This window comes from Elaeis guineensis, chromosome 13 (genome assembly GCF_000442705.2).
Source record: "Elaeis guineensis isolate ETL-2024a chromosome 13, EG11, whole genome shotgun sequence".
NCBI classification, from domain to species: domain Eukaryota; kingdom Viridiplantae; phylum Streptophyta; class Magnoliopsida; order Arecales; family Arecaceae; genus Elaeis; species Elaeis guineensis.
Window position 1 is genome coordinate 4,593,470 of NC_026005.2, and position 18,504 is coordinate 4,611,973.

Genomic DNA, 18,504 nt, shown 5'->3' on the forward strand with positions numbered 1-18,504 from the left:
CGATATGAAACCCTGATCAAAGAGTTCAAATTTCAAATTCAAAATTCGAAATTCAAAATTTTGACCCCGGTACCCAAAATGTGTGGAACTCATGATTAGAGAATCTAATTCTCAATCATAGAGTTTCAGATAGATAAGACTCATAATCAGCCATCAGATCAGAAAGGAACCTCTAATGTGTGTGACCCCGCAGGTTCGAACCTAAGCCGGTAGCACAGGAACCAATTTCTGTACTAATCAAGTGACCATCTAGCAATGGTACCCGACGACCGGATAGATCGAATAATCGCAATCGCAACATTCAGAACCTACGTGAATATGGTTACCGTATAATTCATCCCTTTTGACCCCTGTGTTTAGGATGACTCAGGGTTAAACTGTCAACCCTGATGATATCATCTGAATCGTGCTCAACTCAATTAGTCCTGTGACTCCTCACTAGGACTACCCTGGCCAAGGTTTTGCTAAATTGAAATACGACTGTACACAGCTCCTAAACTGGAGTGGTCAATCCCATCTTGACACACGCACCGACAAGTCAAGTACTTGACTACACCCAGCAACCTTCCGTCACTGAATTAGAAATTCAGATAGTCCAGTGCCTAAGTGCAGTGAGTTGCTTGCAAGTCACCGTGGCGGTCTCAGGTCGGAGGAACATTTATACCCATATCCCATCAGAGCAAATCTTGACAGCAGAAATAGCTCCAGAGTTGGTCACGTTCAGTGCAGATGTACCATTACATCTCACCTGTATGCCATACCAGTGTCTCCACACTCTTTGGTTATGAGGACAACCAACTCATATGGCACACAACGACCTATGCTCGATAAATATTGTCGTCCTTGGTAACAACGTATCATTTGGTCGCGAACATGTTTAAGGACTAAACGACAAATCCTCCTTTGTCGAGTCTAAATAGTCCTAAGGACTTCACCACAACACAGGAGTTCATTAGAAGATGAAACATTTGTGATGAAAAAATATCAAAATAATTTTATTTATTTATAATTCATGTACTAATACAAAAGGAGCACAACCGTCAACAGGCTGACGATTGGCTTTGGGACACTATTCCCAACAATTCGATGGGACTTCCTTCTTACGATGCTTAAAGAAAGAGGTTTTGGATGCAACTAGTGCTCTTAGATCAAAAATATCCTTCAAACAAGCAAGGTAGCTCCTATCGTTAATGGTGAGCCACTGAATTGGATAAAAGCTAGAAAGGATCTTAAACAAGAAAATCCTCTCTCCCCTTTCCTTTTCATTTTGGTCTCTGATGTGCTCATAAGAATCATCAGAACAACTGCCTCCAATGCCCTCATTGTAGGAATTAGATCCCCACAAATTTTTGGGCACATCCATTGCATCTAATATATAGATGACACTCTCATTCTCAGTGATGCATTTAAAGTGCACATCTCTAATATTAAATTCATTCTATATGCTTATGAACTCATTACTGACTTAAAAATTAACTTTCAAAAGAGCTCTTTAATTGGTATCGAACTGCACGAGCACATTACTGTCACTTTCTTGCCAAGCTCCTTGGATATGCGACTTCTTCTCTAACAAACTACAACAGAAAAAGATATTTATGATGCAAAAAAAGCATCGTAAATATCAAATTTCCATCACAAATATTTATTTGCGATACAAATTTTATTACTAATATTTAATTGCTAAAAATAGGATCATAGATAATTTTTTACGATAGAAAAAAATTTCATCACTCATAATACATTTTTTACGATGAAAAATTTGCATCGTAAAAAAACTTATTTTTTTAAAAATTATTTATAATGAAAATTTTTTTATCACAAATAGATGATTTTTATCGTAAATAAAATTATTTACGATGAAACATTCCATTGTAAATAATTTAATAAATAAATTTAATATTTTTTAAAAAATAAATTAATTTTTTGCAATGAAAAATTTATATCATAAATATTTTCATCATAAAAAAAATTATTTATGATAAAAATTTTTCATTGCAAATAACTTTAAAAAATATTTTTATATCTAAAAATAAATTATTTGTGATGAAAATCGTACGTCACAAATGATGTTATTTGCGATAGATATTCCATCATAAATAATTTTATCACTAATTAAAATATAATATTTTTAAAAAATAATTTATAAGTATATTTTTTAATTTATATTTTTAATATTTTATATTTATAATCAAAAAAATTAAAATAAAAAATTTATACAGTAAATTCATAAATAAATTTGATCATTTCATTATATTAAAATATAATTATAAAAAAATAAATTTAATAATTATAAGAGGTCCAAAATAAAAATAAAAAAATACAGAAATAAATCACTGGCCATCAAGCATCAGCATCTGGAGAAGGAGAACGGATGGAGCACAACGAATCGACCTACTGCTGCCCCATCAGCTTCATCATCTACTCCATTTACGTTATTCGGTCCACATCTGTGTCTGGAACGACTGGTAGAAATCGATACGTGCAGTCAACTCATCAGCTTACCATCGATTCTTAGCAGTCTTTCTCTATATCTCCATCAGCTGGGCATTGTAGACAATATGGATGTCAGCTTTGGACGAGCGTAAGGATGGGGGAGCTCTGATCCCATATCCTAGCCTCCTAATGCAATAGAATCTCGTACCAAACATCTAATTATAGATCTCCTCATCTGTGGGTGTGGATCTCATCTCTATCATATGATCTTAAAAATTAAAATTATAACTATTCTAAATTTATACTGAAAATCAAAATATCAATGAAAAAATAATTAAAAAAACTTACATAAAGCTTTTGGCTCCCCATCGTCTACTCCCCTGACCGTTGCTAGTGGATTCGTTGGTAGATCTCGATCCTACCAAAAAGCTCGTCACTCTCTACAATTTAAAAATAATTATTTAAAAAAATTTAAATAATTAAATAGTTAAAATATGTTAAATAAAAATTATTTATCATTTGCTCTATATGACGAGCGAAGAGCCTCGAACCCCCATAGTGCGAGACGATCTGTCTCACCTGATTAACGATATTTCGGACACATCAATTCTGCATAGTTAACAGTCAAATTAATAAGTAACTAACTAAATTTAAGAATAAATGATTCAATTATTAAACTCTAAAAAAAAAATTAGATGCTTAACCTGATGTGTCAGGTTCTCATACCTATGGCATATGATAGCCTAATCCTCGATACTGATGCTATCATATGGCTGCTGCCGTACTGCCTCCACCCTCTGATCCTGCACTACAGTGTATTAGTGGATGAATACGATGGCGGTAATCTTTGAAATGCAAGCATAGATAATCATCCACAGCTCGTCGCACGTAATCGTGCTCAAAATCAATAATATCAAATATAGTCTGTCAATAATAAATATTATAAGAATACAGTGCTAATTAAATATTTTACTAAATATTATTTTATCTGTAAGTGACTATAGAAGATTTTTCTCTAAGCCGGTGTAATATGATGCCAATAGGAGAGCATCATAGGGGCATAATTGCAGCATATGATGCCCAACTTAGTCCGTCATGGCTCGCACCATCTCCTGATGGGCGTGGTGAAGCCGGACGGAATCTCGATATAGAGACGCTGTTCCTCGTGCTCGCATCTCCAATGCTGTAGGGTGAGGTTCCTTGACAGACCTCGCCCTCGCCTCACCATCTGCATCGAATGGCCTAAAATAATAATGAATAAATTATTAGTATGATAGGATCTATGAACCTAACAGATATAGTTACAATAAAATTTTATTATATAAAAAATATTAAAATATCACTTGGACCCATCTCTACAGCACCCTCTGGTAGCTCCGATGGTGTGGCAATTAAAATGGGGGGAAGGCTCATTCTCAAGGGGAGGCTAGAAACTCAAACGTGGTCATCTCCCTCCTCGCACCATACCTGCAATGCTTAAACCATGCATATAACTAACTTGACATATAAATAAATATAATAATAAATAATAATAATAAAAAATATATAAATACTAATGAATAGAATTGTATTGCATACCATTATTTGCAAGAGAAGATTCAATAAAGAATATAGATTTACTCATCAATATCCATATCCTCCACGATTTGTAGATCTTCCTCCAAATAATAATAATCGACTAATGTATCATCTTCTATCTTATCATCATTTATGAACCGATTGTTGCTCTCCGAATCATAAAGATTAAATACAAAATCAGTTTCAACTTTGGAGGGCGGCAGATCAGTCCTATTCAAAGAAGTTGTCACAAGTTCTTCGTCAACAAAGAGCTCGATCAATATTGGTTCTTCCTCTTAAAAAACTTTCTCTTCATATAGATTTGAATTTTCATCCATCTTAGTCAGATTGGTATGTCATATATACCTATAGATATTATTCTTTGTACGATATGCCAATCACCTCAATACTTCAGATCCTTCAAATATGTTATATGTTTCGTTTGAGTTACTAATATATATAGCTCATTCTGGTACCATGTTTGTGCAAAATTTATACTGATAAAGTGTGGATCGATATGAATATCGATCTTCTCATTGTTAATATCCCATCATTCACATTGAAATAAGAATACCAAATTATTGGACCCATACTTCAGTTTTATGATATCTATCAATACATCAAAATATTTAATCTCCTCTTCTCCTTCATATCCTATCGTAGCAATCCACTATTCTGGATCTGTCTTTGCATCTCAAGCTTTCTTATATGAAATCTTATTTTTTTAGTGATACAGGATGCATAATGGTTAACCCTTCGATCGGAGTTACATGCTAAATCATACAACTCATCGATCGCACCTTTTTCTTTATTAAAATACTTAGATTTCATCTACAACATAACATAAAAAATTATGTTGATTAAAATAATTAATTTTATAGTTATTAAAATATAATATAATACTAGTGAAACTTATATGATCTCCAAATTATTTTATAAATTTTTTCTTATGTCGATTATCAACATCTGTATTATTCTTCCTGAATAGTATCCTTTTGTACTCATGCAACAAGTAATGATTTTTAATTTTACATCAACATGAAAAAATTAGTTAGAATACTAAAAAGTATGCTAATATAGTACTTACTCAATGAAATTTTTAATTTCATCATAATTATTTAAAATATATAAATACATCTTAGATAGCTCATTCACGTCCATAAACTCACCTTCCATCCAAGGGTCGAACCGTTTGTTTGAATATGGATAGTATTGGCTCATCATCACCCCATTCATAGTTTGCATTACGATCTGCACGATTGAATCTTATTTTGATATCATCAAGATACATCGAGCAGAATATGACACATTCTGTAGCTATATATATTTCCGCTATAGACCCTTCAGGCTGTGCTTTATTGCGCACATATTTTTTTATGATACATAAAAATCTATAAATAAAAATAAATTTATATTTAACTAATACATTTGCATCTTATAACTAATATGACAAAGGGATTACATTTTTTATCTTTCAATAGGATGCATCCATCGATAATGTACCAGTCTAACTAAAAGAGCTTTCTTTGGGAGATGAATAGTCAGGTGCACCATAACATCAAAAAATAATAAGAAAAATATTTTTTTTAACTTACAAAGAATGAGCATAATATCCTTATCAAATTTTCAAGTAAGTTAATCTTCAATTTTCGACAACATAGTTATTGAAAGAACACTCTCACCTCAATCAATGCAGCTTGAACATCACCACTCAGATAGCCATACATGACCATAGGAAGCAAGCGCTGCATCATCATATGAGAATTATGATTTTTTATGTCAGAGATTTAAAGATTTTATCGTTGTTGTTGCCAACACACCGCGATACATTTGAAACGTAAGCATCAGGTAATTTTACAGTTTTGAACCATCCACAGAAACTTTTTTTCTCCTTGTTAAATAGTAAATAACATGTAGGTGATCTGGATCCGGATCAGATCTTGGATCGAATTCTGATCCGAATTTTAGATCGGATCTCAATCTAGATCTCGGACCAGATCCGAGTTGATCCGAATCGGATCCCGACCCAGATCTTGGATCGAATCCAGATCCAGATCTGACCCGAATCGGATCTAAGTCGATCTGGATCGGATCCTGGATAATATCTTAACCTAGATTCTGATTCGGATCTCAGATCGGATCTCGACTGGATCTGATCCAGATCAGATCCAAGTCAATCCGGATCGGATCTCAGATCGAATCCCAAATCGAACAGTTTATATGCATTAAAAATTTATTATTTTTCTTAATCAATTATTAATTTTTTAAAAATAATTTTTTTATTTTATTAATAAATTATTAATAAATCATTCTCCCTACACCTGCTCTCCCCCCTGGGGCCTCGGTGGCCATCCGCGGGAACACCACCCCCTTCCCCGACCATTGCAGGTCGTCTGTGGGAACTCAACCCCCCACCCCACCGCGTCCTCTACTCTCCAGCCACCATAGGCCGTCTGCGGGAACAAACCCCCCCATCCTCCACCCCACGACCACCGCAGGCCGTTTGTAACATCCGTGGGAACCCCCTCTCCCCCCTGCGTCCTCCGTCCCTGAAGCCCCTCCACCTCACCCCGCTCCTGCTGGCCCATGGTCCCCCGACCCTCACGAACCTCCTGCCCCCTCCACCCTCCCCTAGACCTCATGAAACCCCCTCTCCTCCGACCCCGACGTGACCCACCCCCCCGGCCCCTCCCTTCCCCGCAGAGCCAAAAAAAATAGTTTACCTGAAAAGTTGGCAGCGATAGCAGCGGTGGCAACGTAGGCGATAGCATTGATGGCAGTGGAAGAGGGGTGCTTGTCGGCGAGGAATCTCGAGAGGATTTCGACGGGTGAGAGGGAGGAAGAGAGGGAGAGAGTCGGGAGGGTTTTGCGAGAACCAAAAAAGAGACCTGAGATTTTTATAGGATTTTTAGCAATGCAATAACGATGAAAAGTTTACGTCGCTAAAAATTATTATTAATGATAAAAATTGAATTTTTGTTGCCAATAATTCTCGTCAAAATTTTTTTCCAAAAAATTTTTCCCTCTTAAAAAAATTTAACCAAAAAAAATTTCAAAAAAAACTAATTTGCGATGAAAATGAAATACACGTCACTAATAATTTCCAGCAAAAAAAAAATTTCCCTCTAAAAATTTTTTACTTTAAAAAATTTAACAAAAAATTTCAAAAAGAAATTTACGATGATAATTTTAGTTATTTATGATTATTATTTTTTCTCATAAATAATTAATTATTTATTTTTTAAAAAATTTATAAATTTTTATAGATTATTTGTGACTAAAATTTTACATCGCAAATAAAAAATATTTGTGATGTAAAATTCTTTTGCATCTCAAATATTAAATTATCTACAGTGTAAATATTCCATCATAAATTATTTATTTTTTAAAAAATTTTAGATTTTTTATCAATTATTTATGATAAAAATTTTCATCATAAATAATTTAGTATTTACTATATAAATAAATTTTTATTATAAATAATAAATTATTTATGATAAAAAATATTTTACATCGTAAAAACTCTATATTCTTGTAGTATAATTTTTTTATTTTTTTTTGAATATAGTATAATTTTAAAATTTAAAATTATCTTCATCATTCATTATCTAAATAATTATCATTAGAATATCGTCATAGAAGATCATCTCGATCCGATAGCCCTAACCGTGTCGATCAATAAAATTTGATTTCATCGATCACAAACGACTGCATGATGATTTGATAGATTAAAAATTTATAATGATAATCTCGATGATATTTGTAGCACACTATCAAAATTTTACTTCAATCAGATATCATTATCATGGTCAATTTAGCATGGAATGATTTGAGCCGTTAAATAAAAAATGAATGATCAAAAGATCAAATGACGTTCGATTATAAAATAATTTTTTTAGATAAATAATCTTTGCTACTACTTTGATCGGTTGTATGGTGGTGATCGTAAAATTCAAACTACACATATATGAACCATCCAAAACTGTATATCTCTTGATATTCATTCTTAAAGTCTTTAAGTAATTATACTTATATTTTTGTAAGATCTACTTAACGTGGATGGTTCATATACATATATAATTTATATTTTACGATCACTACTATACAGATGATTAAAGTAGTAGCAAAAATTATTTATCTAAAAAATCATCTTATAATCAGATATTGTTTGATATTTTGATCATTTATTTTTTATTTAATAGTCTAAATTATCTCATACTAAATTGATCATGATAATGATGTCTGATTAAAGTAAAATTTTGATAGTATGCTATAAATATCATCGAGATCATCGTTGTAAGTTTTCGGATCCATCGATGATCTCTATCTATCAGATCATCATACGATCATTCGTGATCGTCAAAATCAAATTTTATTGATCGACATAGCTAGGACTATCGGATTGAAATGATCTTTTGTGATGATACTCTAATGATAATTATTTAGATAATGAATGATGAAGATAGATTTTAAATTTTAAAATTATGTCATATTTAGAAAAAAATAAAAAAATATATATTTGATTGTAAATTATATTTACGGTCAATTTTTTGGTTGTAAAATATTAAAAAAATTATGACCAAAAAATTGATCATAAAATATTTAAATTATTTTTTAAATTTATAAAATATTTATATCATAAATAATTTGATATTTATTTTTTTTTAAAAAAATTGATTTTCATCGATTATTTGTGATAGAATTTTGCATCGCAAATAATTTGATATTTGTGATGCAAAATCTATTTTACATCGTAAGTAGTTAATTATTTATGATGTAGGTTTTTTACATCATAAATAATCTAATATCTATTTTTTAAAAATTTTTGATTTTCATCGATTATTGATGATGAAAAATTTATGTCACAAATAATTAAATATTTATGATTTTAAATGCATTATGCATTGTAAATATAAATTATTTATAATAAATATATTTACATCGTACATAATCTATTATTTATTTTTTTTTTAATTTTTGATTTTCATTGATTAGTTGAGATAAAAATTTTGTGTCGTAAATAATTCAATATTTGTGATGCAAAATCTATTTTGCATCGCAAGTACCAATTATTTACGATGAATAAATTTTTGTCGTAAACAATTTATTATTTATTTTTTTTAAAATTTTTGATTTTCATCGATTAGTTACGATGTAAATTTTGCATTGTAAATAATTCAATATGTGCGATGAAAATTTATTTTACGTCACAAATATATCTTATTTACGATGTAAAACTTTACATCGCCAATAATTTGATATTTATTTTTTTTTAAATTTAATTTTTGATGATTAGTTGTGATGAAAATTTTGTATCGTAAATAACTAAATATTTACGATGGAAAGATGATTTTATATTGTAAATAATGGGCATTTACGATGGAAAAAATTTACGTCGTAAATAATCGATGAATTTTTTTTAATATTTATGATTTTTATCGATTATTTACGACGCACAATTACATTGTAAATAATTTAGTATTTACATTGTAAATAAGTATTATTTATGATAAAAAAAATTTCATCATAAATAATTTATTATTTACGATGGAACTACTTTTGTATCGTAAATAGAGTTATTTGCAATGAAAATATTTACATCGTAAATAATTTTATCGTAAAAATTTAATTTTCTTTTAGTGTATCTCAGCTTTCCACTCCACTTCTCTAAGCCAAAGACTTGATATTGGACTTTTTTAAGTAAAAAGATTGATTGAAAACTTCAATCATCAAAAGGCTGATTGCTTTCATTGGGTGGAAGATTGATTCTAATCAATATAGTGTTAAGCTCAATCCCTAATTATTGGATGTCTTCATTCCTACTATCATAAGAGATAATTCAAAAAATTGATAGAAAAAGAAGAGCGTTCCTTTGGAGAGGAGATAATTCTTGCCATGGGAGACATTGCTTGGTAAGTTGGGATAAGGTTTGCCAACCTAAATTCTTTACAGGATTGAAAATCATTGATCTAAAAATCTTCAACCAATATCTCTCGACAAAAAAATGGTGCCATCTATACTCAGACCAGGTAACACTTTGGAAGGACCTAATTTTGAAGCTACACTTCAATGGCAATCTACCAAGCAAACTGGAATCATGTAGAAGCACATACGGCTTAGCCATGTGAAAGAGCACTTTGAAAGTATGAGAATTCTTCAACCTAAGCTATTGGTTCAAGATAGGCAATGGCAGAATAATTTCCTTCTAGAGGGATCAATGGCTGACATCTTTATCTCTTAAGGATTTGTATTTTCCAAATATAATCTGGTCAACATTGCTCCCAATCAAAATTAAAGTCTTTTGTTGGCTCCTATTTGAAAACAAATTATAGACCGCAAAGAACCTCGAAAGGAAAGCAATAAGAGTTTAGATTAAATGCTCTCTCTGTGCGGATCAAGAGGAAACGACAAATCATTTATTTGTCTCCTGCACTTTTGTCAAGGAATTATGGAATCAAATAATCAAAAGGCTACATATTTGTTTCATCTCACCCATCTCTGGAAAGAACAGAGAGAAGTGCTTCCTAAATACATCTCACCGAAAACTTGGGATTTCATTGTTGGGACTTTTTGCTGGATATTATGGGAGGAGAGAAATAAGAGGAGATTCTATTTCGAAGTCTATCTTCACAAGACTATATACAATCGATTCATTTATACACCACAGAGTGGTTACTGGATGCTCAAGCCAGCACAATCAAGGAATGGTCGAAGCTCTTTTGCTTCTGAAATCTGAAAGCAACATCTAAGAGTTCAATAAGGATTTGACTCTATAAAAGAGATATCCATTGGATAAGGAAAACCTAGGAGAAGCAATTACAAAAACAGGGTGACCTGTAAGAAACTTTGACTCCTACACTGTTATCCACCAATTTCTTGATGCATATTTTTTTGAGATATGATTTCAGGTTCTGCACTGAACTGTGGTCATCCAAAATAGTATAGGGTCAGTTTAGTCTCTGCTATTCCATACAACTGTTGCAATTTGGTCACTCTATTGTGACCACTCTGTAAATGATTTCTTAATAAATACCACAGGTAGTGTAATCCTCTTATTTAATACAAAAATATTATAATTATTTTATAGTATTTACATAATGAGTTCTTTATCTAACTCAATTCGATCTGATCCAATCCGATCCCTCTTATCTATCCAATTTGATTCGATCAAAGATGGATATGGATTGGATATAAATATAAAATTTTTAATTACAGTATGGATATAAATATTGATCAATCTGACCTATATTCGATTTATTATCATCTCTAAATATAAGTCTAAATGAGTATTATCCAATCCACTCCCAACCTCCCGTTGGGAGGTATTTCCCAACAGCTGTTGGGAGGTGTTTTCCACGTTTCTTTGATTTATATCTTGGAAGCTGTTATAAAAATAACCTCAATCCAATTGTTGGGTTATTTTTTTGCACTTAGCATGCTCAAGTTCGCAGGAGTCCAGCTCATGGGGCACTTGGTGGGTTTTTGTCCGGTTTGACTTGTCAACTACTTTGCACGCTCTGTAAATATTAACTTCGATAAATTTCAGGGTGGTCGTCCGCAACCTCCCTCTTTTCCATCAAAAAAAAAAAAAAAAAAGAAAACTACAACTTTGCCGGTACGACAAAAGACCAGCATCCAAGCTACTCTTTTAATTGGCTTTTGGACATGCCAACACCAAAAGTTTGATAAATAGAATATGCTGTGAACACGAAACAAGCAACACCGAACCAGGACAAGTCACAAAGTTTGGGCCGCCAGACGTTGGAAAAGTTTACCGCAACACAAGGCTTAAGCTTGATTTGTTTGCCATAGCTAGAGTTTGGTCCCATGAAAGCGTCTTCCTCGCACTATAATAAGAACGCATCAAAAGCCATCTACTTCTTCCCATTTATAAATTATGTAGAGATCATAAGAAATTATTTGGAGACCAAGGTCATGGCTCATTCTCTTATTCCTGCCAAACCTCCTCACCTCACCCTCCCTTCCAGCTCTTGCCCAAAGGTTGCTCCTCAACATCTGTTCGTAAAATTCTCTGCATCCCCTCGGAGGCGTAGTATCTCCGTTGCCCGGGTGATGCAATCCTCCGGCGTTGATGGCACGAAGTCAAGTAAAGAGGATCCAAAGTACATGTTCTTCACTAAGGAATCACTTTTTTTTTTTTTTTTTAATAGATAATATGTGATAGTTTCTTTTATCTTTCCGTAAGCTTTTATTAGAATTCTTTTGATATCATATGATCATGACTAGATTATTTCACTACTTTGATGTAGAGAGACTAACTCTAATGCCGCTCCGGTTCAACCATCCGGTCGTGGTCTTCCTTTACCCAACATCCCCATATGGTAAGAGAACACACTGGGCTATTCATCCAATTAAAATCCTCTCTCTTGTTTCCATTTCACATATATGAAAGTTTGTGAATTTTGCAGGGCTAGATGGGTGTTAGGGTCCATCGTTTGCCTTGCCTTACCATTCTACAAGAGAATATTGAGGATCGAAGGTACTACATACTGGGTTAATTAGAATGATAAGAATAAATATGATCATGGTTCAGATCCTTTGTTGGTGCAAGAGCTGGATTCATGTCTCTGAATTTTGTCTTAGATGGGGTGGAGAAGGCTGCTGAAACTATCTTAAAGACCGTCGAGAAGGTGGCAGAGATTACAGAGGAGATAGCTTCTGATGTGGCTGATGTACTTCCTGGCGATGGAAGGTTGAAGGAGGAAGTTTTGAAGATTGAGAACATTGCAGACCAAATAGACAAGGATGCAGAGAAAGCTGAAGCCTTCCTTCACAAGGTGACCTCTTTATAAATTTAATTATAATTTTTTCCCAGAAATATCATAACATACATCTCTAATCCAGCTTCTTCATTAGCTTAATATTGCTAACATATAATTAACAACTATACAATTGGTTATTTCTATAAAAAGAGGAAAAAAATCTACGAGTGGTATATTCAGTATTCAGAAGTTGAATAGTCCATGGAAATGGGTAGTCGAGATCTATGCTCCATCGTTAACATGTTGGTTTCCTATTAATGATAAGATCAACATGCAAATAGTCAGTGCCGAAATTTCTCAGGTAATACCGAGGGTTATTTTCATACGCTTATCGTCCTTGACATGTCCACCATCCTACAGTGTGGAATTGACCTTTCCATTTTCCTTTTACTTTTCGACCATTTCAGGCTAGTGGTTTCTTGCAAGAAATTAGACCACTAAAACCTTTAATTTTCATCACGTTTTCCTTTTCAAAGGATTTTTTCTTTTCTTTTTTTGAGAAGGAAGCATTCAAAACTGAAACTTTCTCGTCTACAGCAGAAATACGTATACTTTTTTGTGAAAAAAATGATACCTTCCTCCCTAGCTAGTAGAAATATTGCAAAATCTTTGTTGCTGGATTCGACTGACCAATGAACTCCTGAATTTTTTAGTTTGTTGAAGGGAAAGAACCTCTGATATAATATTTATATTAACTGTTGCTTAGGTTGATCAAATAGAAGAAGAGGTGGGTGCATTGGTGGAGCCTATCATTGAGAAAGGAGAGCTCATAGGGAAAGAAAACCAAGCAGAGAAGGAAGCCGAAGAGAGAGAAATTCCAACAGACAAAGAGGCCAATCCAAGCACAGCTCAGTCAAAAGACACGGGAGAAACAAGTGATAAATAAACAAAGGGAAAGATGCTCCCTCTTAGAATTATAATTGTTTGTTCTTTTCAAAAGTTTGTATAAATATCTCTCCTGTGTCTCAGAACTGTAGCACGTTGCTAATGAAATATTCGTGGCGTACGATGACATGAGTAGAGCAATGATTAATTTGCTAGTTGACAAGAAACAAACTGGGTAGGTGAAATAACATGCCACCAAACAAGCCTCCAGTTTATGAAATGGCACGAGGCTGCTGCGCATCCACTGCAGTAGGCCGTGTTGAAATGAAGGATCAAAGATGTGATCTAGTGGAACCTTTTGGTTTGTGGATTAATTAGTCCGTTAGAACTTGGGGCGCACATGTTTTCCGGTTAGAATTGGAATCGAAATGTATTAGAATGAGAATCAAAATGGCCACATGCCTCGTTGCATCATAATCAAAATAAGATTTGAATAATAAAAGAAATAATTGATTAAGTTTTGGAGGATTAGGGCTCCTATTTTTTTTTGGAATCGAAAAAAGAATGAGAGTGGTTCTCTCAACCAAATAGCTAGAAAGAGAGTTACTCATTCTCATTTCTCATTTTTCAGAGCTGACTTCCCTCAACCAAACATGCTCTAGGAGAAATGATTACATGTGATGGTAATTAAGAGTATTGATGAGTTTTTGAGATTAAAGGATTTTCTAAATAGATTCTCCAAACAGTCAGCTAGATTCTTCTAAAATTTGATGGTCCTTAAGCTTAGACTGGGGGCAGATCAAGTCTAGGGAACTCCAACATCAGTTTACATGAGGGGAAATGGAATCATCCACGATACTGTAGAAATATAAGATCAATATTTAAACAGGAGGCAGATGAATGAGACAGTTATATTCTGTCCAAAAGCAGTCATATATTGTGATATTCCTTCGAACTCCCAAATGAAAACATACCTGGACAACTTGCTCACAATTGGTTCCATTAGGCATCTAACTTTGGTTTGTTAGGGAGTTGCAGGGAAACACAAGTTTGGTGGAATGTTTTATTCCGAAATATAAGTTTATCCCTAATTTTAGAAGCACAAATCCATCATCCATACTCATTCTTATATACAGTTAATATCTTGTAACCTTCGTTTAACTTAAATTTCAAGTTGATGGATCTCCGTACTACATACTCTCTCAATGCAGTTCTAAAAATTATGGTATTTGTAAACTTCATCTCTTACTGTAAGTCTGGATTTATCATGTCCACTTCTTCATTAAATTTTGGATCATACTTCCTATTATTTTTGAAAGACCCATGCATACTTCTTAACTCTTTATTGTATAAAGAGTTCTCAACAAAGTCATATAAGGGGATGTGTTCACTTTTCTAGGTGGCCTTGCCGCATCAAAATGATCAGGAGGGGGTTCAAAGGAATAGTCCTTATGAATGGGGCTAGAAATCTTAGTATTGAAGATATGATCATTATTAGTATCTTCAAGATCTTCATTCAACCAACTCGGTTTATAGTCACTCTCATGTCCATTATTATTTTAAGGATACATTATAAGAATATCTCTTTAACTTTAGTCCATTTTATTTATATTCTCTCGACTTTAAAAAGTATAAAACTAGTTTTTCAAGTTTTCAAGATATTCCAATATGGTTCTACAGTTTATTTTCATTAATAGAATGATATCATATGACCACTATATGATATCATTATTTTATAAAATGGTCAAACTATCCTTATCCACATCTCCTCCCTCTTTTCTCTCTGATTGCTCCACTTCTCTACCTCTGTTACTGACGTCTCTTTTCCTTCCTTCTCCATCCTCCTCTTTCTCCTCATCCCCTTCTTCTCCTCATCATCCTCCTCTTCCAAGCCTGTCCATGAGCCTTCTTCCTCCATGGCGATTTTCTCTACCTCTGTCCATTCCTCATCGGTGATCTCTTATTTCTGCTCCTCTTTCTTCTCACCTACTTTTCCTCCTCTTTCAAGCCCACTTGTGAGCCCTTTTCCTCCATAGTGGTTTCCTCTATCTTCGTCCACCTCACTGGTGAACCCTCCTTACTCCTCTCCTTCCTGCTCTCTCACTTCTCTTCCTCCTCTAAGCCCACCCATATCCCTCTTCACAGAGGCTTCCACCACCTTTGTCCCTTCCTCATCGAGGACCTCTCCTTCCCCTGCTTTTCTTTCTCCTCATCCATTTTTTTCTCATCCTCTTTCTCCTCCAAGCTCATCCATGATCCCTTTTTTTCCCTTTTCTTTCTCTTCACCTACTTCTTCTCGTTCTCCAAGCTCACTTGTGAGCCCTCTCTCTTTATGGTTGCTCCAACCACCTCCACGCATCTCACTGGCGAACCTTTTTCCCCCTCCTCCCCTTCCTCCTCTCCCACTTCTCCTCCTCCTCCAAACCCATCTATATCCCTCTCTATAGCAACTCCCACCAGCTCTACCCCTTCTTCACCAGTGATTTTTTCTTCCCCTCCTCCCATACCTCATCATCTATATTTTTCCTCATCCTTCTCCTCCTCTAAGCTCACCCATGACTCCTCCTTCTCTTTCCTCTTTCTCTTCACCCACTTCTCATCCTCTTCCTCCAAATCTGCTCATGACCTCTCCTCCATGGTGGCTCCCTCCATCTCTATCCTTTCTTGCTGACAACTCCTCTTTCTCCTTTTCTCCTTTCTTCTTATCCACTTCTCCTCCTCATCTTCCTCCTTTTATAAGCCCACCCACGAATGCTCTCCCTTCTCCCTCCTTCTCTTCCTCCTAACCCCTTCTCTTTCTCTTCTTCCTCCTCCAATCTCACCCATGAGGCTCTTGATGCCGTCCTCTCCTTCCACGCCGACCTCCATGATCCCACCCTCTCCATCCATGGCAACTTCCTCCACCTCTATCCCTTTCTTGTCGATAATCTATTCAATATGAACAAAGGGCATTTTCATCTATTGAAATAAAAAGCTAGCACCATTTGCTAGTAAATAAATAGTAGTACCACATTAAAAAATTTTAAAAACTTGAAGAACTAATTTGACAATTTTTAAAGTTGAAAGAGTGTTCCTATAATTTATCTTTATTTTAATTATCTTCATTTGTTGCCCTAGCCTCTACTTCATCATCATCACCTTGCTCATCCCTATTCTCACCCATCCTATCCATCCCCTCATTGTTAGGCCCAATTTGTTGTTCATGTGTGTCATCAGCCCTATCATCTACCATTGTAGTACTAACTATGTCATTAGCTCTATCATCATATAATTCCATAAAGTCAACAATGACTCATGTATCCACACTTTCATCCCGAGTCCCTTGGGTCTTGAACTTTTCCTCCTGGATAGCATTGAGCCCTCTCTCATATTGAGTGGCAACATATCAGTCTTTTCATAAATCATAATGAAAAATACTTCCTACTTTAAAAGTAACTTGAACACCCTTGATTCATGTTCAATATTACATCATTAATATCTAATAACCCTGATTCATGTTCAATATTGTCATTGGATATCAATAAATATATATTACTAGTGGATAAACATCCTAGATTGACCTATATACTTTGGAGTTCAAAATAACTTATCAGGTCAAGATCAACATTATCATATTACCTCCGGAATGCTTTTCATGTGGTCCTTTTGGTAATATTCTTCCATGGTGGATCTCAAAGGAGAATCTAATCTTAGCCATACCTGCATCCAAAGTAAAATAATTGTTAGTATATATTTAACAACTAAGTTTGTAAAAAAGTGAACTAATCATTATATAGTACAAGAGCAATAATGGGATTACTTTATAACTCTATAAAGTAATCTATACACTATCGATCACTACAAGAAAAATATTTAGATTTACTGGGACTATTGCATCATTATTTAAACAAATCCAAATACTACTAACGGAGACTAAATCACTGTATTAAATAATTACCGAGACTATTGCTAAATGATTTGAAATAATCGAAATAGTGCTAAATGAGACGGATACATAGAAGAAAGAATTTGAGATTTTCTAGGACCACTATTGAATAATTTAAATTATTCCAAACATCTAAGGAAGGATCGGCTATTAGAAGAAAGAAATTAAGAAACACTGTGACTACTGTATAATTATTTAAATAAATTTGAATGCTGTCAAATACGAGGGATCACTATATTAAATAATTACATATACAATGGGACCATTATATAATCGTCTAAATTTATCCTGCAATCAAATGAGATAAAAAATCAGAAAAAAAATCATCGCATGATATAATTATTAAAAAATTATAAAGTAACTCTTTTTGATTTTTTGGTTGCCTTTTCTTTTCGATTAAATGAATTGAGGCTTCAATTTAGTGGAAAAGATTTTGATTCGGACTACTATGCATCTGATCAAGCGATTTTGGAGAAGAACAGGACAACAAAATCACATTGAAAAGAAATACTCGAATCCATTTTACAACATAGGTGGGCAATGGAGTAAGAATGAGTTTGACGGATCTGACTTCAAGTGGGTTAAGTACTACTTTTCAAATCACATGAAACTTAATGAAATCAAGCTTAATCCTAGATAGATAAATTATAATTAATCTTTAAAAAAAATTAAATACTTAAAAATTTTTATTCAAAATCATTACCCAAGTCGACCGAAATTATTTTGATCCAAAAAAACTCTTCGTTCATGACCATAGCCGAGTCAGATATTTGATCTATTTAAAGTTTCGTCAGAAAAATCCAACCCATGCATGATTCTAATTAAAAAAATCTCTAACATAAAGTAAGCCCAATTAAGGTCAGGCATGGCCAGATTAATTTTTTTAACCAGTTTGCATGATTTGGAGCAACTTCAACTAGCAGTTTGGTTTATTGGTGTTCTTTTTTGGCTTATTGTTTAGTATTGTTTGGGAAGTAGGAG

At 33.8% G+C, this 18,504-nt stretch overlaps 1 protein-coding gene across 1 annotated transcript; it reads left to right on the plus strand.

The window, feature by feature from the left end:
- Positions 1 to 11,822: 11,822 nt before the first annotated feature.
- LOC105060558 (uncharacterized) lies at positions 11,823 to 13,785 on the plus strand. Its single transcript, XM_010944325.4, has 5 exons — positions 11,823 to 12,113; positions 12,261 to 12,332; positions 12,420 to 12,490; positions 12,595 to 12,788; positions 13,480 to 13,785. Exons 1-5 carry the CDS (start codon positions 11,926 to 11,928, stop codon positions 13,657 to 13,659), a joined length of 705 nt encoding a protein of 234 aa, XP_010942627.1. The 5' UTR covers positions 11,823 to 11,925; the 3' UTR covers positions 13,660 to 13,785.
- The last annotated feature ends 4,719 nt before the right edge of the window (positions 13,786 to 18,504 follow it).